The sequence below is a fragment of the Primulina huaijiensis genome, chromosome 3, assembly GCF_012295235.1.
Source record: "Primulina huaijiensis isolate GDHJ02 chromosome 3, ASM1229523v2, whole genome shotgun sequence".
In the NCBI taxonomy this organism is placed as follows: Eukaryota; Viridiplantae; Streptophyta; class Magnoliopsida; order Lamiales; family Gesneriaceae; genus Primulina; species Primulina huaijiensis.
Window position 1 is genome coordinate 25,836,430 of NC_133308.1, and position 17,736 is coordinate 25,854,165.

At 33.2% G+C, this 17,736-nt stretch overlaps 3 protein-coding genes across 4 annotated transcripts; 2 read left to right on the forward strand and 1 right to left on the reverse strand.

Annotated features, from left to right (window-relative positions):
- Nucleotides 1-1,214: 1,214 nt before the first annotated feature.
- Nucleotides 1,215-8,288, forward strand: LOC140974089 (GDT1-like protein 3). Of its 2 annotated transcripts, XM_073437327.1 has the most exons (9): nt 1,216-1,472; nt 1,571-1,627; nt 1,998-2,138; nt 3,025-3,123; nt 3,342-3,414; nt 5,017-5,102; nt 5,728-5,811; nt 6,653-6,712; nt 7,927-8,288. In XM_073437327.1, the coding sequence occupies exons 1-9, from the start codon at nt 1,386-1,388 to the stop codon at nt 8,113-8,115; spliced, it is 876 nt and encodes a 291-aa protein (XP_073293428.1). In that variant the 5' UTR covers nt 1,216-1,385; the 3' UTR covers nt 8,116-8,288. The 2 variants fall into 2 exon arrangements, with proteins under 2 accessions (XP_073293429.1, XP_073293428.1); XM_073437328.1 differs by lacking the exon at nt 6,653-6,712 and having other exon boundaries at nt 1,215-1,472.
- Nucleotides 8,289-8,774: 486 nt separating this feature from the next.
- Nucleotides 8,775-11,801, forward strand: LOC140974090 (CRIB domain-containing protein RIC4-like). The gene is made up of 4 exons (XM_073437330.1): nt 8,775-9,500; nt 9,609-9,755; nt 10,060-10,302; nt 11,674-11,801. The coding sequence occupies exons 1-4, from the start codon at nt 9,377-9,379 to the stop codon at nt 11,715-11,717; spliced, it is 558 nt and encodes a 185-aa protein (XP_073293431.1). The 5' UTR covers nt 8,775-9,376; the 3' UTR covers nt 11,718-11,801.
- LOC140974091 (putative gamma-glutamylcyclotransferase At3g02910) lies at nt 10,059-12,473 on the reverse strand. The gene has a single exon (XM_073437331.1). It carries the CDS (start codon nt 12,266-12,268, stop codon nt 11,723-11,725), a length of 546 nt encoding a protein of 181 aa, XP_073293432.1. The 5' UTR covers nt 12,269-12,473; the 3' UTR covers nt 10,059-11,722.
- Nucleotides 12,474-17,736: the final 5,263 nt, after the last annotated feature.

A 17,736-nucleotide genomic window follows, 5' to 3' on the forward strand; every position in this document is an offset into this window, starting at 1 on the left:
TATTTTAATTATCCAAATATGATTTATTTATATATAATCGCATCCTTCCAAGTAAACGCACCCTAAATTTTGATTTAATATCAAGTTATATTTTACAATTTAAATTGAATTTTGGTTTGTTTAATTTGATATATTGATGATTAATTCATTAATTTGATTTTTTTTTCTCTAAAATTTGAACATGCTGAATATATCAAAGTATTTTTTAAAAAATATATTTGTTAAACATTTTTATTTATTTTTTGACTAATTTGTTATACATATTATGGTTCTTTAATTTTTCTATTTTGATTATTTAAATTCAAATTATATATTTTTTTCAATAACCAATCAATTCTACAATTTTAGTATTAATTTGATTATATCTATTTAATTTACACACACTAATGAATTAAATAATAATATTTTGAGTGCAAATATTCAAAAAAATTCATTTAGTTGAATTTTTGTTTTTTGAAATCGTATAATATAGTAAATAACACAAAACATAAATATTTAAATTTGTTATCGAATCAACACATTTTTGTAATAATATATAATTATAATATTGTGTAATTTAAAAAAATTTCAATGATGAATGTAAAACGACATAGATAATTAACGCATAAATTTTTATAAGATCACTCCGAACCCATTTAATTAATAAAATATATTATTATTTTTATAAAAATTTATCAATCAACTAATCTCATGAATATAAATAATTAATAAATAACTTATCTATACTATCTATACTTCTATACTATATCTATATTTCTATACTATATTATTAAGTATGAGTGAGTTAGAAAAACTGTTTGAAGAGTATACCAAAATATCTTCCATTTTTATCCTCTTCTTTATTAAGTGTGAGTCGGTTAGAAAAAATGTTTGAGGACACACCAAAATATCTTCCATTTTTACCCTCGTCTTCAACAGTACTACATATAATAATTCCACGTCAATCCTACCGTACCAACACATTTAAAAACTTCTCAATTTAAAAAAACTTTACGGTTTGTATTTTTAATGCAAAATTTTTTTTTCCTACCATAATACTATTATATTTTTTTATTGTAATTAAGTTTAATAGAAAAATAGATTTTTTGTCATACACAACAATATGCACGAACACACTAATTATAATGTTCATATCAAATTACAAAGCTTCATATTCATTCTATCAAATATCTAATATCATGTTCACGCGTTCGCACCGCTAGTTCTTAAATATGTAAGAATAACGAACGACTAAATTATGAGTAAAATGGAATGAGCCCTAATTTCTGGGAAATTAATAGAACAAATATTCAAAATTATTCCGATCCACAATTAGCTTTCCGGATCCAGATCCCCTTCTATATCTTTTCTGTTGATCCCAAAAAACTGCTCAGAATCAAGCCAAAATGGGGTTTTCAACTTCTTCTCGAACGATACCCTTTGGTTTCTACCTGCTCTTGCTCTCTCTCTTCTTCTCCCAAATCGCAGCTCAGGTAATTTGATTTTGTTGTTTTTTCACTCTTATTTCTTCGTGGTAATCACTTGGATTTTTTATGTTCGGACTCATCTATGTGTATACTCTCAATGCTAGGAGAATGGCAGGGATGAGGCGAGTGCAGGGATCAAGGATCTGGGCCGACGTAGTAAAGTCAGTATTCCACTGCTTTATAGTTTTACCCGCTAAATCAGACGTTGCAATAGTTGGGTTTTGAGTTAAAATGTCTAAAAACTCTTGATTTTTTTTTATATCGATTTAATCATGTTATAATGTGTCAGCCGCTGTAATTGTTTCTGAGGAGCTTAATTTCTTCAGTAGCTGCTGCTTGTTATCATATATTTGGTGCCATTGAACTTTTATTGGACGAAAGAATTCTCGAACTTTTAACAACTGTAGCTGGAAATAGAAGCTGTGCCTTAGTGATCATGTACATGCTGGCGTGATATTTTCTTGGTGTATGTGTTGTATTTGTGGAATTTATGTTGGAGTGTGATGACCGTTCATGAGTTTTGGTTGGCAGATATTTGTGGACAAAATCAAGACTGGTATTGCAAGGAATGTAAAAGATCCTGATTCTGTTAATCTTGGTGTTGCGTTGGACTCTGGTCTTGGGCTATCTGATGCTTTCTTTGCAAGTTTATCAATGATTATTGTCAGCGAGGTAAATATTGGTATCATATATTGCCAGGCATTTTACATTCAGATTTATCGATGTTCTCTGCTGCTCGAGCTTGAACTTTCCAGTATCATGCCATGTATAACTACTTTGATTTCTCATCCCATCAAAAGTATTTCTTTTTTTACCATCCTTTTACTTAATGTTTGAGTTGTCATATTGATAAGAACCACATTTTAATCTTTGTTTTCTGGTGTAATGCTCAATAGAAATGTCACCTATTTACAATAATGAACATGGCATCATCTCGTGCAACAGTTATTGTTGATTTAATTTTGTTGACCAAGATTTTGACTCGTATTGTTGAAATATCTTCTTTAAAATAATAGAGAAATGGGACAGCTAAAATCTTTCTTTTGTTATTGTTTTTCATGGACAATATGTGAATGTTTCCTTTTTTATTCAGCCATTTGTTGTTAAGATTGAATTTGTTAACCACTCACTTAGAACCAGAGAGAACACTAGTATGCCTACGAAAATTTGCTGGGATCATTTCCTTTCTTTCATCTAGTAAAACATGAAAATAGTCGGTCGCAGTCTATGTGGTTAAGATAATATTGAAATGAAAATATCTAATGGAAAAGCAATAGAATGTCAATAGTTTTTGCAGCAGTGTTTTGAAAAGTTGGTCTGTGTTTTATGGTTTTGATACTCCAAAGTGTGCAGCCTTAGGTCTTGATTATACTTTTACAAGATTACATTATTTTAAGTTTCACCACTCAAAAAATTGGCATCACAATTTTGAAAAGTTATGTTTGTTTTATACTTATGAAATCAACCTTTTTAAGCGGTTGATAGCCTGTTTTGATAAGATCCTTCATTTGACATCCCTTATCTTTATTGATAATCTTTATTGATGCCTTGCTACTAGATTGGAGATGAAACTTTTATAATAGCAGCTCTTATGGCAATGCGTCATCCCAAGTCAATTGTTCTATCCGGCGCCCTCAGTGCTTTATTTGTGATGACAGTAAGTTGAATCCTGTTTCTTTTGCTGAAATAGTCCTGTTTTGTTTTCTGAAAGAATGCTGTACGTTTTGCTGAAATAGTGCTCTATATTTCTTCTTTTAGGCTTATCTCTCCATTAATGCCAAATATTTAAAGCTTTATGTCTATTTCCAGTTTTTGGCTCTCAAAACTTCTTATGATGGATGATATTGATGCTTTATTTCCCACACATGCTACCAGGTACTATCAACTGGTCTTGGTAGGATTGTGCCTAATTTGATATCAAGGAAACACACTAACAGTGCAGCTACAGGTTATTGCTTCACTCTTCTCCCATATCTATCAATAAAATTTTGCCTTTTTTTTGGAACGGGGGAGGGGGGATTGAATATAGGGATGGCAATTTCCTCCGAACCCGTTAGAGTATCCGATACCCGACCCGAATAGAAGAGGGTATGGAGGGATCTTTAGACCCGATTAAATAATTGGGTAATCGGGTATGAGGATTTTCGGGTTCGGGTATGGAGGCGGGTTTGATGTAATCCAACCCACACCCGACCCGAATACTCTTTTAAATTTTTTTTNTACACACACACACACACTTATTATAAAGCGTGAATAATTTTTCTTATTGTTCATTTAAATAAATTTTTAAATATTCATAACTTCATTGAAACAATTTAAAATTGAAAAAATTCAATTGTATATGATAATTGAGTATTTGGATAGGGTATGGGTATCCGATAATCCGATGGGTATGGGGATGGAGATGAAATTCAATACCCGATGAGTATGGGGATGGGTATAAGGATGAATTTAATAAATGGGTATGGGGATGGATGTATGAAATCCGACCCATACCCTACCCATTGCCATCCCTAATTGAATATGTAAAGCGCTTGCTTTTCCAAAAAAAAAAAAAAAAAGATCAGATGATTCATGATTCGGTTCAACTAAATATGTTTGATGGGTAGCGAAAATGAGAACATGCTTCCCTCAATTGCCAATTGCGAGATTATAAAGAAAGAGCCAAAAATGAGTGGGAAATTAATATGGACAGAATCAGTGAGTGTTGTTAGGCAAGGGGAAGCAAAAAGTAAAAGAAATATATAGGGGTGCTTCTTTAGAGAGTTTAGAAAGGAGATAACAAGAATCTGTAGGAAGTAAATGTGGATAGAATCGATCAGTGAAGTGCCTGGTGTCATTTTAGAAATGCTTGTTGCGTAAAATTATATTAACTACACAGATCCGAACTCAGAGTACATGCATCCTGGGCTTTCTATAATCATCATCAAGTGAATGACCGGAATGAATAATGTGCCAGTATCCAAAATAGTAACTATACTACTCTAAGCATACAGACAAAAATATAAGCTACACTTCACCTCGTGGAACATATTGGATATGCTCCAAGCTTGTTACGAACCTAATTTAAGCTTCTTCTCAGTGCACAGCACATTTATGCAAAAAGGCAACCGACTTCTAGTCCAACTCACATATATGTACCACTTATGTCCATCACACTAAACTCAATTATCATCAGTCTATCTAATAAACAGAATCTACTATCACCAGGTCAGTTTCCTATGGACTTTGCTTTGTGATATCCCCATAGTGATTGAACTTGGTTCATCAAATGATGGCTCAAACAAGCAAAATCTTGAATATTTTTGTTCACGCTTTTCATGAAACCAAGGTGAGCTTTAAAAACCTTGAAGTCTGCTGGAGAAATATGAAAATAAAAAATGTTAAAATGGTATTGGCTCATTTACCACCAAGTTGAAAGCCATGTTGTGGGTGAACTACGCCTGCATCTTTAATGAAAGATAAACTTGCTTGTATAATCTCAAGTTTCTATCTATGCTAACTGGATTTTCAACTTGTTTAGATATCTGATATTAATTTTCTATGGCAGTTCTTTATGCCTTTTTTGGACTCCGACTACTTTATATTGCTTGGAGATCAGATTCAAAAGCCTCTCAGAAGAAAGAAATGGAGGAAGTATGTTCCTATTCATAAATTTGGTTTATAATTGTAATTTTTATTTCTGAAATTGATACTGTTTCCTGTTTTTTGTTTTTCTATTAATCTTTGAATTATTTTATGGAATTAATTTTTTGGAATTTGACTCTTGAAGAGACACTCCGGATGCTAGCCTGCAGTATGTTATATGCATAAACCTTTTCTGCAAGCTGATTATGTTGGTGCTATATTGTGTTCATGATGCTGTTGTTTGGTGTTTTGTTATAGTAAAATATCATGGTTGATATGACTAGTCATTGATTTTTGGTTTTGTTGCATGACTAGCTCGTTAACTTTCTAGTTTAGCTTTTTCCACGCGTTCTCTGTGGATAAATGTAACGCTATGAAAGGGAGATTATTTACCAAACACCAGGACCATAATGTGTTCACCTCACTTTCTGGTTTTTATGGGCGATATTTCTTGTTTCATAGAGCTGGTGGTTGAAATTGAAGTTACTTTCCAAATTCCAATCATGACTTTATCCTAGCTTATCTACCTTACTAAAGCGTATACGCTGCACTTTCTGTAGCTTTTCTTATCTTCCCTCCACTCACATGTGTTGATAGATTGTGGAATTTGGTTTGTCACTGTGAATATTTTCAGGTAGAAGAGAAACTTGAGGGTGGGCAAGGGAAAACACAATTCCGACGTTATTTTTCTAGATTTTGTACACCAATCTATTTGGAGGTTTATTTTTACTTCTTGTCAGGCTTTATATTCTACCTGTTTTACTCTTTATCAAGTTTTATATTCTAACTAGCTCTCAGGTGCACGCAGTCCTTTTCTTTTCAAAGTTATCATTGAATTAATTCAATTTTTATGTAAAAATTGGTCCATTATTATAGAATAGAGGCAATATGATAATGAGTAAAAAATGATCCATAAGTTATTGCCTTAATGGAAATTTAATTTTAAAAAAATGCTAAAATGATCTTTAAGTTATTGCCTTAATGGAAGTTTAATATAAAAAAATGTTAAAGGGGTAATTGTTAAAATCGAGAAATGGGTAAAATGGTCATTATGAAAACTGCTAGGGTTGAAATGATAATTGCATAAAATTGGCAAAGGGGAAATTGTGAAAATTGAGAAAGAGGTCTAATGATAATTAACAAAATGAATAGGGATGATAATTATATAAAATGGGTACATTATTATAGAATAGAGGCAGTATGCTAATTAGTAAAATTGTCAAAGGGGTGACTGTTAAAATTGAGATAGGGGTAAAATGTTAATTATTAAAACCGCTAGGTTTATAATTGCATAAAATCGCCAAAGGGGTAATTGTGAAAATTGAGAAAGAGGTCAAATGATAATTATCAAAATGAATAGGGATGATTTTGACAATCATGAAAAAACCATACAAACCTACCTATTTTGTCTGTATTATGACTCAACTTTAATATAGGAATAGATAGATAAATTTCTCCCTATTCATTTATTCAATTTTTTATGTGTTTGTTTTTCCCTCTGCTTTAATTCAAATGGATTGGAGATTTTAAAGTAACTGACTGCAATGTCCTTTTCGCAGTCATTTATTTTGACATTTTTAGCAGAGTGGGGGGATCGTAGCCAGATTGCGACAATAGCTGTAAGATTTTCTTATTTACCTTCAAGTTTCTGATTGTATGTATGCCAACTTTCAAACTTGGTCATTGTGGATATGAGTATATATTCCGTCCAATGGTGTCAAATGCATTTCAGACATGAAGTCCTTTGTAGAACTTAAGAATTGGTGGTTCACCACCAGACTGGCTAAGCATTTCAGCCATTTCTTCTAAGATCTGTGGAAATGCTTCAAGATTCAGTCTCGTTTAAGATAGAAGCATCCAATGGTCTTGGTGTTTGAACGATAGCCTATGTTAACATGGTTAATCGCTAAACAAGCGATATTAAGAACTATATTATAGTTGTAGAGATTTACATACACTTGGGCCATAGAAATTATGGCCAAAGCTTTCCTTGTGCTGCTAGTAAATTTTGATGAAATTCATTATAGTCCAACATTTATGGACAAGGATATTGCACATAGTATCTACTCGCTATCAACTTAAGATAATCAATATGGTTTGTGTCATGGTTAATGATTTAGCAAGGGATACAGAGAACTGTGAATTCATTGGAGATCTCTGTTTGGTCATAGAGGAATATATACAGTTGTGCTCATAATTTGTTTTTGGTGATGTACTTTTATTCATTTTCATCTCGTTATATTCCAAGACATGCACAACATTTTACGAACGCTATTGGTTTTGTTTGACTAGAAAATATAAGGTTTCTCATTGATTTTTGTCGTCATATTTCTACATGTATAAACCTAATTCATAGTGAGTGAACTGAAGTGTGAAAATTTAATTCAGTTCAAAACCCCTTCATGATTTACTCTAGGCACTACTTCATACTATAATTTGAAGTTTTCAAAACTAGATGATACCGTTGCATGAGTTGTCCATGTCCCAGATTAAGTTTGATCTTGGATCCTTGAGGCTTGTCTGGAGTGAAAGCAAAATAGGAGTTATGCTTAATTTGCTATCTGTATTGATGTAGATTGTTAGAGGACAGTTTATTACATCGAAAACTTTTATATGTCATGGTTTCAATGTGAATGTTGTGATACAATATTTGTGGTTGTGAACATCTTGTACTTTGGGCTTGTCAATAATAATCTCTTTAGTCATCTCATCTTACAGTTTACATGTTTGAATTTGAACAATCAGAGGGACTGCAAACATGTTTACGAGCTAAAAAAATCCAAAACTAGTCTACTGGACGAGTAAATAACTTTTGAATTTTTGCCTTTTACAGCTAGCTACACATAAAAATGCTGTTGGAGTTGCTGTAGGGGCCATTATAGGACATACAATCTGTACATCGGTGGCAGTGGTCGGTGGAAGTATGCTGGCATCAAAGATTTCACAGCGTACTGTTGCAACAATCGGAGGCCTCCTCTTCCTTGGCTTCTCCTTGTCTTCATATTTTTATCCTCCTCTATGATCATTTGGTACATTCAACTCGATTACATGTCGTGATATCCCCCCATGATGTTAAGTTTCTAATTTATACTTCGTCACATGTGCCAGGATAAGTTTAATATTGGTGTTCAATGATATTGTTCTCCCTATTTTTTTGTACGTAGCATTCTCCGTGTTAAGATCAATTTATTAAATCTCTTAACTTGTTTCTTTCAGTATAAAGAATCATCTTTTTTTGAAAACGCAAAGCTTGCAGTGCAATTCATATTCCAATTTCCAGCTCTGATGTCTCGCATGCATATAGTTTTGGTTTATTGAAGCGAGTTTATTCATCGTGATACCAACAACAGAAGTACCATACACGAAAAGGGCGCAAGATTTTGTGAAACTGATTGCGAAAGTCATAGATGACACAAATCCATCCTATTGGATCTGGTCATATTTTTTAAGGCCAAATTATGAAGATTTGCTTGTGTCCACGAGTTGATGAAATATACAGCCTCTTGTTGAGAATATAAAGAATAATTGAAGTGAATATATTACCAAAGATGGTGAAATAAAAAGCTTGATAGTATCATTTTTTCCTTCATAAATTGAATATGACGTGGATTCGACTCGTGGTGCTATTGTTGCGGCTTCTGCAAATACTGCGTCATTGGAGCTTGGCCCGCAGATCATATCTGATACTCTGAAAATTAGGATTTGTACAAGACTTTAGCTTCTTGTTCGTTATGGTTGACATGTATGCCAAAGGCGGATGCCCCAAAATGGTGAGGACCGCGAATGGACAGGCAAATTTAGTACAAAGAACTAATGAAGAAATACAGTATTCAGGCAAAGCAGTATCCACATGTTGTGCTCTTAAAGCAACAGTTCCAAATTCTTCAGAATCAAGCAAACTAACAAAATTCCCCAGCTATATTTATGACTTTAGCGATTGGGGTTCTCCATGTTATCAAAAGTTCGCTTGTAACGTACTCATTTTGGTGGAGTAGCTAAATAAAGATACAAGAAGATTAAACAAGCAAATAGCGGTGGTTACCTTCTCCTTTAAGTGAGGCAAGTAGAGGAGGAGCCCACCTATTTAGAACCAACGGAGAGACAACTGAATATCAGTCATCAATCGTGAATGGACATTCTTTCTCAATATAAAACAAAGTAGTTCTAACTTAAAAATAAAGCTAGTGTGTAAGTTAGAAGCATATATATTATATTATAGAAACATCACTCCTCCAAATCCACCTCATAACTTGTTGCATCTCAGTTCTAAACCATATCAAGACATGCGAGATCGAAGTGAGCGGTTTTTACTTCTTCCATTCACTATGGGCTGCATCTCTGAATCAAGCATAGCAATTGGAATGCAGCAAAAAAGATCAAAGCCAGACATTGACTCAACTCCCACGAGTCTGCTTCTCTACAAGACATACATGCACGCACGCATTTCATGCAAGCATTAAGTCCTTTTACTCGCACACTTTTAACCTTTCTGGGTTTTTTGTTTTTGCTTTGAAGGAACCAATGAAGGAGACAGGAGCATAGAAGAAGGGGACTACGAGGATGACGAAGAAAGTTTGTCGGGCCAAAATTTGAAGAGCCCATCCTCCCTTCCAAAACTACAAAAGCTGATAAAAAATTTCAAGAACTTCTCCCAGTTATTTGGTACGTAAAAATGAAAATTTCCTATCATTCAATACACATGTTATGTCTAATTTAAGATGCATAACTAAAAGTACGGTTGTATTCTCACGTTGAATGTGTCTGTCATACTCTAAAAATAGTCATCTTGGAAGCCGCCCCAAGATTACTTTATTTGACTCCACAAACTTGATCAAATAACCCAAATATAATTAAATAGTATTATTTCCAAAGTCACCCCCTTTCACTACACAGTTCACTTGTCAGGCTTCTTTGACATGCTTATAAATATACGTATCAAAAAATATTTAATATGTATCTCATTCAGCATACAAAGATGAGTTAGAAGAACCAGAAATAGGAATGAAGATTGGATTACCGACAGATGTGAAGCATGTGACACACATAGGGTTGGATGGTTGTGCAAGCTCGATCCTCTCAAACGGCTGGAACAATCTTATTGAACCAGAAATGATAAATTTCCCATCTTTATTCTTACCGCCGGCGCATGAGATTGCAGCAGAAAACCTTGCTGATACATCCAGTGTCAATATGTTGCTTGGAACAAAATGTACAGTTTAAAGTGATAATCACAGTAAAATTGAAGAGGGACTCAGATGAAGATGGTTACTTAATTTTAATTGTGATATGCATCTCCAGATAGTTTGCTCATGTATCTTATAAGTGTTTATTGTGGTTATGTTTGCTTTTGTGATTGTGTGTACCTTGTAACGCAAAACTCTATAGCAGTTATACGATATTTGTTCAAATTCTAAGATATATACGGCTGCAATAAAACTAAATCCCAAAACCAACAAAGTTAACAACAGTAAGAACAAAACCCAAGTACGACAGTAATGTTAAGAAAATTTACTAGCTGATAGGTCCAAAGCTCCCATATCAATTTGAATGGTTGACAAGCTCTTGGTGGGAACAGTTGAGCTAGAATATGTTTGATTTTTCAAACTCCCATATTTTTTGGAACCAAAATTTCTGGTTGGCTGTCAAAATTAACTTGAAAACACATACAGATTTACCATATTGTAGGCAGTCCCAAAGCAGCAAACCACTTAAGCATCACAAGATTTGCATGACTGTCCATTTTTCATTGACATTGCATGTGTTGCACCTCACACATAATTAGCTATTACATCACTTCCAGACATAACAGGAGTTGTGTCCCATTGCCGCTTTATCACGCAGTTAAATGAAGGATAAGTTGGTGAGTTTTGAATGCATGCAGTTGGTGTCAAATCTAGGGGGTTGAGAGGATTTCACTAGAATAAACATTTTATATGCGTAAATAGTGTCAGTATCTCATGCGTCATACTCTTGCTATTTGAACCTAAACTCAGCTCGTCTCATATCTCATCGGAAGTTGTGCTGTCTTTGCAACTAGAGAAAAATGATTTTACCATCACAGTGACATTGTCAAAAAGATAATAATTGAAACCAAGAAACCATAATAGTCATCCATAAGAAAAAAAACGCATCCTACCATTAAGGTTCACATCGAAAGTGCTGGCTTCTTATGATTCTACATTCAAACTTTTATGAAAAATAATTCACTTATTATCTACTCAAAATTAGAAAAAACTACAATTCAACGTCTTTCAGAAAATTTAAGGAAAAAATACTTTACCTCGATATGAAGATAACAACATATTCTTGCCGAGTGAGCAAATGAGTGAGACTATTTTTGCCAAGCTATTACTAAGTAGTGGGAAAATATACATACTGGTGACATTCTAGACATAAAGCTAATCAATTGTATGCCAGATACAATACGCATAAATGCAGTGAGCACAATAACAAAATCCCAGTTGAATCACTAAAAGTAACCAAAACATGAGAATTTGCAGTGTTAACAGTAACAGAAATCTTAATTGCATAACTGGAAATGATCAACGCATTGTTCGACGCTGAATCCTTCAAAAAATAGCTGAAGAATCCAGCAATGGCTGCAGGGGAATGATTAATCCATAAAAATCTCAACTCCCTTCTGAAATGAATTTGTTAATATCATGAAGAAAGCACGAACGAGGAGGCCTATCTTCCCTCCTAACATACTTCCTTCCCATCTCCAAAGTGTACTCACTCATCAGCCCCTCCTCCCCACACCTTTTCCTCATCGCTTCCCCAAATCCCCGATGCGCAAAGTACGCCTCCGCATGCACCACCTCGTCCCCGCCATCCGAAACCACCGCCACCGGAAGCCTCTCGTAGTGGGCTCGATCAACCCCCTCCAGCTCATCGAGACGGGCCAATCCCCGGTCTGAAGACACGGAGTAAAGCTCTCCCCGGATCAGTTGACCCGATCCCGGAAGGTTGATCAGGTAAGGTATGCCGTTGGGCCCGCACACCAAGGGGAATGCGTCCAAGGTGGCGCGTGGTCCGATGAATGCGGCGTCGCCGGTGTGCACGAGGTCCGAGATAAGCGAGTGGTTGTAGAAGCCACGCTTGAGCGTGCCATACACGAAGATGAGGCTGACGCCGCCATCTACTACTACTCCATCTGCCACTCTTGCATTGGCCATGCCAAAGATGATTCAAGCCGATAAAGCCTGTAAAAATCTGATCTTTCAATTGAGAAATTTGATTGATGAGAAAAATCAGGATGGATCTTCCCCTGCTGGAAGTGAAGAGAACCGATAGGAAAAAGAGGAAAGGCGTGCTTTTGTGCGATCAGTTTCATTAGGTCCTGAACACGAGTTTACCACAATCAAACAACTTTCACGTTTTTGCCTGGTTTAGTATCGAAGCAGTTAGCTTTAGACTAGCCTGATCGTGAAGCTCTCGAGCCGATTTAAGAAATAGTTTTATCGGTATTCATAATTATCGAATTTGAGCAAAACTCAAATATGTTCGATTTTCTTTCGGTCGAACTCGAACCCAATTTTTTTTATTCAATACATCGCAAGATTTAAAATTTTATTGATTTATTTAATATATATTAAATAAATAAATATATTTCATATTTTTTGAACATTTAATTTCGAACAATAGATCAAATACATTGATAATATATTCCAATCTTTTGAACAGAAGTTCAATCAAAAAATTTGAAATTCTTCTAGCTTTCGAATCGAGATCAAGCTTGAATACATATAATTCAAGCCTTAAAACCTTTTTTCGGTTCATTTAGTTCAGTGGTTTTAGTGAACAAATCTTATATAATCAGGATGAAATTGTTTTTATTTCACAAATAACAATAAACCAAAACATATATAATTTAAAATTGAAAAAGCAGACACAAACTGGAGCGTATTAGCATTAATATAAATCTATTTTAATTATGTTGATCTATATTTAAATTCACTCTGATTTCATTTGGATTGAAAGATTTGAGTGAATCAAATTCACATTTCAAATTCATTGTATCTATTTTTTCCAAAATTAGAATGAAATATTCAAATTCTCTTATATCATCCCGATATATTTATTTTGATTCTCAAATCAACAATCAAATCTAGTCCTTCGGAATCACCCCGCATATTTATATCCAAACACAACCTCGTATTAATGATCAAATTAACCGGAGGACCAAATCCGGAAAAAAAAAAAAAAAAAAAAAAAAAAAAAAAAAAAAAACNGAAATATTGAAAAATGGATGACTAAATCAGAAAAATGACATAAAATGAATAATTATTTAATTAATCATTCCACTTTCAAAAATAATAATATGGAATTATCCCGATTATTAATTGATTGTATTCAACGTACATTGGGCCGCGACTGCAGTCATTGGGCTGGTTTGGTGGCCCAGTTGAGTTGTCTCGCGATAGACATGTGGACTTTGTTGTGAAATATGAACACGAATCGTTACCCCTTTGTTTTCAAAATATTTGTCAACATGCCAATTACGATTTGAATTGAAAATTGATTTATCGAAAATTGTCATATAAATCATATTTCGGTTTTTTAGGTTTGGGATAAAAACTTGAAACCAGCGAATAAGGCGAGACTAGCTCGACCAGTCGAGCCGACGCCACGGTTCGACAGATACTGGGCTTGGGATGGCTTGATGTGCAGGAGTCCACACACACAACCAAGAAACCTATATGTATACAGAAGAATCTGACTATTTAAGGGTGCATTTGGATGAAAGTATTTGACTGGATTTTAAATTTACCAAAAAATATATATTTTGCTTCCTTCATCTTAATTTGAATCAAATGGACTTATTTCAAATCTTTCGATCAAAATACAACATAAGAAAATTCAGTTGTATCTCGATTCTCGACGAACCTTTGATTCTTGCAAGAAAAATATAGGCAATATATGGTACATAACTATATATAAATTTCTCTCCATCTCCAAAAAATATGTATTATTTTCTCTATATTTTGACCTGAGTATCGGATATATTTTGCCATGAATAATTGACATATGAAAGAGAAATGAATTTGGCACCATGATATTTTTATTTTAAAGTCTATACATTTTAAATTTTGAATGCAGCCAGGTGCCCATTTTTATTTATTTATTTATTGTAATATAATAATGTGTTAATTAATCTTTGTCAAACTTGGTTAATTCAGACAGCATGCCTACCATCTTTGAATATCGACAAAGCCCACCATATGCCTAACTTCTTTATCTTTGAATACTTTAATTAATTAAGATTGCGACGAATACTAATTATTTAACATAACTATTACATAATATCATCGGCTTTCGATGTTGAACTGACACATCCATTTGGCGTTCCATTAGTCGATGAATTATAGATTAATTAGTCAAGTTCAAGTTCGAGCTCGAGCTCTACCACAAAAAATTGAACTCAATATAGAAGGATTTTATATGAAACTCAAACCTCTCAGAGCTAGCTAGACTCACGAACCGGTATTTATCGATATCTTATAACTTATCTGATACAAAACTCCAAAATATAGGAGTCAAACATGTATATGATTTTTTTTGAGTTTTTTCAATCTTTTTTTTTTGTTTTGTTTATAAAAATTCAATTACATCAAGATCTTGCAAAATTAAAACTATGGATGGACCAAAATATACATTTTGTAGTCTATATTTATGTTATTAAGAAATTTTACATAAAAAAAAAATAATATTCACGAGTACTAATACTCTTTTAATGCATATGAAACATTTGAAAATTAGTTTTTAGCAGACTATAGGATTTATGCTAGGGCTAGAGTTCGGCAAATTCTTAGTCGATAAGTTCCAAAACAAGGATGTGGCTATCTTTTTTTTATTTTATTTATTTAAAGGATGTAGCTGCTTTATGTAGAGGCAAAACAGCTTAAAAAATATTGTAATTTTACCTTTAATTTTTTTTAAAAAAATTTTGTATTAAAAAAGTTTGAAAATAATAAAAAATTATTTAAAATTTTGTCCATCCAAAATTTCCTTTTCGCCTTGCCTATCTGGTCATCACGAGCTGTGGGGTAGGCGTTTAAAGTCTGNTCATGTTAAAACTACTTTTTCAAATGTTCATTTTAATACACATTGGATTCTGAAATTTTTTTGGAAATTTTTATTAAACAAATCAAATTTGAACTTTATGTAAGATGAACACAAACATGCATAAGGTTAAGATACGAGATGTTTGATTATATCTTCGAGTTCAAGTTTTTTGTGTTATTGCTTGAAAGTTTTTCAGCCGATTCATAAACTTTTTATAGAAATTATTACAATATTATTCAATTTGTTCCATATATTTAGTCTTATTCAGAGATAGAGACGAAGGAGGGGTAATGAGTACGGTCGTCTCCCCTCGATTTTTTTATTTTTATAGAGCATGATACTAGATAAAATTATTTTATTTCACTTTCTCTCTTTTAAGACAAAAACTTGTGTGAGACAGTCTCATGAGTCGTATTTTGTGTGACGAATCTCTTATTTGGGTCATCCATGAAAAAATATTACTTTTTATGCTTAGTGTATTACTTTTTATTGTGAATATCTGTAAGGTTGACCCATCTCACAGATAAAGATTCGTGAGACCGTCTCACAAGAGACTCACCCTTCTCTTAAAATTTGCACTTGCCACTCTGAAAATTTTTAATTGTTGAAAATGTGAAAAATATTTTTGTTGAAAATTATAATGTTGAATGTTGAAAATTAAGTAAAATTAGGTGTTGAATGTTGAAAATTAGTGTGTGATGATGTATGTAATGATGAAATTTATTTTTGGATTAGTTGTAAAGAAATCCTATAAATAGGTCTCCATTTGTAAAGATTTGAGACAATTGAGTTGAGAGAAAAATATTATAAAGTGTGTAGTTTGATAATTTTGAGAGTTTGAGATTTTTACTTTTTACCGTAAATTTTTATTTTTTCATAACACGTTATCAGCACGAAACTCTAAAAGTCCTCCATATTTTTCCAAGCTCCAAAACAGAAGAAAAAGATAACAAAAGTAATAATATTTATTTTACTGTTTATTTATTTATTGTGTATATATTTAATACATAATATAATGTTATTATATAATAAAATAAATTTTTCAAAAAACTTGTTATAAATCCTGGGAGGATGTTAAGACGACATCCCACACTCCCGGTAAGGGATACGACAAGTATAAAAGCCTATAAGATTTTTAAACAAAATACCTTATTACACCTCATTATAATAATGTGATATGATATACATAATTATTTAAACCTGATTAATATTATATACATCATATTATTACCATAAAATTATACAAATACACACATTTATTTTTTTGTACACCAACGGTCATAAACGGTAACAAAACGACTAGTTTTTGCCCTATAAATATGATCTCACAAACACATTCAATCACTCCAACTTTCTCTTCTTCTCTAAAAATTATTCTTCATCAAATTTTTGAAGAAAAAAAGAAGATGGCTTTCTCAAGGTTATTTTTAATTATTTTGGTTATCATACTCACGAGTCTTGTATTTATCGGAGAATATACTTCTCGTGTATTTTCTTTATTTTTACGAATGCTTGTACTTGTTGTTTATCCATTACTTTGTATTGCAATATTCATTAACTAATAAAATGCATCATAATTTTTTTTAGTACCACCATGTCAAACTTGGCAAAGCTCGAATTTGTTGCACTCGACATTACGGGAAAAAATTATATGACATGGACTCTCGATGTAGTAATGCATCTTGAGTCATTGGGTCTAAGGGAGACTATTAAAGAAAATGGTATATCTTCATCACAAGAAAAAGCAAAAGTTATAATATTTTTACGTCGACATCTTGATGAAGGTTTGAAATGTGAATATCTCATCGCAAAAAATCTCATGGCTCTGTGGAAAGGATTAAAAGAAAGATTTGAACATATAAGGGAAGTTATACTTCCGACCGTTCGTGATGAATGGAATATGTTAAGATTCCAAGATTTTAAAAAAGTCAGTGATTACAATTCAGCGATGTATCGAATAATATCCCAGCTAAAATTTTGTGGACATGAGGTTACAGAATCGGAAATGCTTGAAAAAATATTTTCCACGTTTCACGCATCAAATATAACCCTACAGCAACAATATAGAGTGCGTGGATTTGCGAGATATTCTGAACTCATTGCCTGTCTTCTTGTGGCGGAAAAGAACAACGAGCTTCTAATGAGAAATCATCAGTCCCGACCCACTGGATCAACAGCATTTTCAGAAGTAAATGCTGTAAGTAAAAATGAATTTAAACCTGGAAACCAAAATCCAATTCGAGGTCGAGGTCGTGGTCGTGGTCGTGGTCGAGGTCGTGGTTTTGAAAACAATCGAGATAGTTATTTTTATAACTCATCTCAAAAAGTAGTCACGAACCACCCACTGAAAAAGCATCATGAGAACATGAGTGTTAATGAAAATCACTCGAAAAGATTTGAAAGTTCTTGTTTCAGATGCGGCACTCCAGGACATTGGTCTCGTATTTGTCGAGCCCCTGAGCACCTTTGCAAGCTCTATAAAGAATCGATAAAGGGGAAAAAAAAAGACCAACTTCACTGAACGCAGTGACCGTTTGAGTGATTCAACTCATTTTGATGCTGCTGATTTTCTGAATGA

Excerpts from the sequence above, each read along its gene's own strand:
- LOC140974089 (XM_073437327.1), top strand. The coding sequence starts at position 1,386 with ATGGGGTTTTCAACTTCTTCTCGAACGATACCCTTTGGTTTCTACCTG. Across the intron at positions 1,473-1,570 it reads TCTCCCAAATCGCAGCTCAG|GAGAATGGCAGGGATGAGGC; the intron begins GTAATTTGATTT and ends TCTCAATGCTAG. Across the intron at positions 6,713-7,926 it reads GCCAGATTGCGACAATAGCT|CTAGCTACACATAAAAATGC; the intron begins GTAAGATTTTCT and ends TGCCTTTTACAG.
- LOC140974090 (XM_073437330.1), top strand. The coding sequence starts at position 9,377 with ATGCGAGATCGAAGTGAGCGGTTTTTACTTCTTCCATTCACTATGGGC. Across the intron at positions 9,501-9,608 it reads CATTGACTCAACTCCCACGA|GAACCAATGAAGGAGACAGG; the intron begins GTCTGCTTCTCT and ends TTTGCTTTGAAG. Across the intron at positions 10,303-11,673 it reads TATGTTGCTTGGAACAAAAT|CTGAAGAATCCAGCAATGGC; the intron begins GTACAGTTTAAA and ends TTCAAAAAATAG.
- LOC140974091 (XM_073437331.1), bottom strand. The coding sequence starts at position 12,268 with ATGGCCAATGCAAGAGTGGCAGATGGAGTAGTAGTAGATGGCGGCGTC.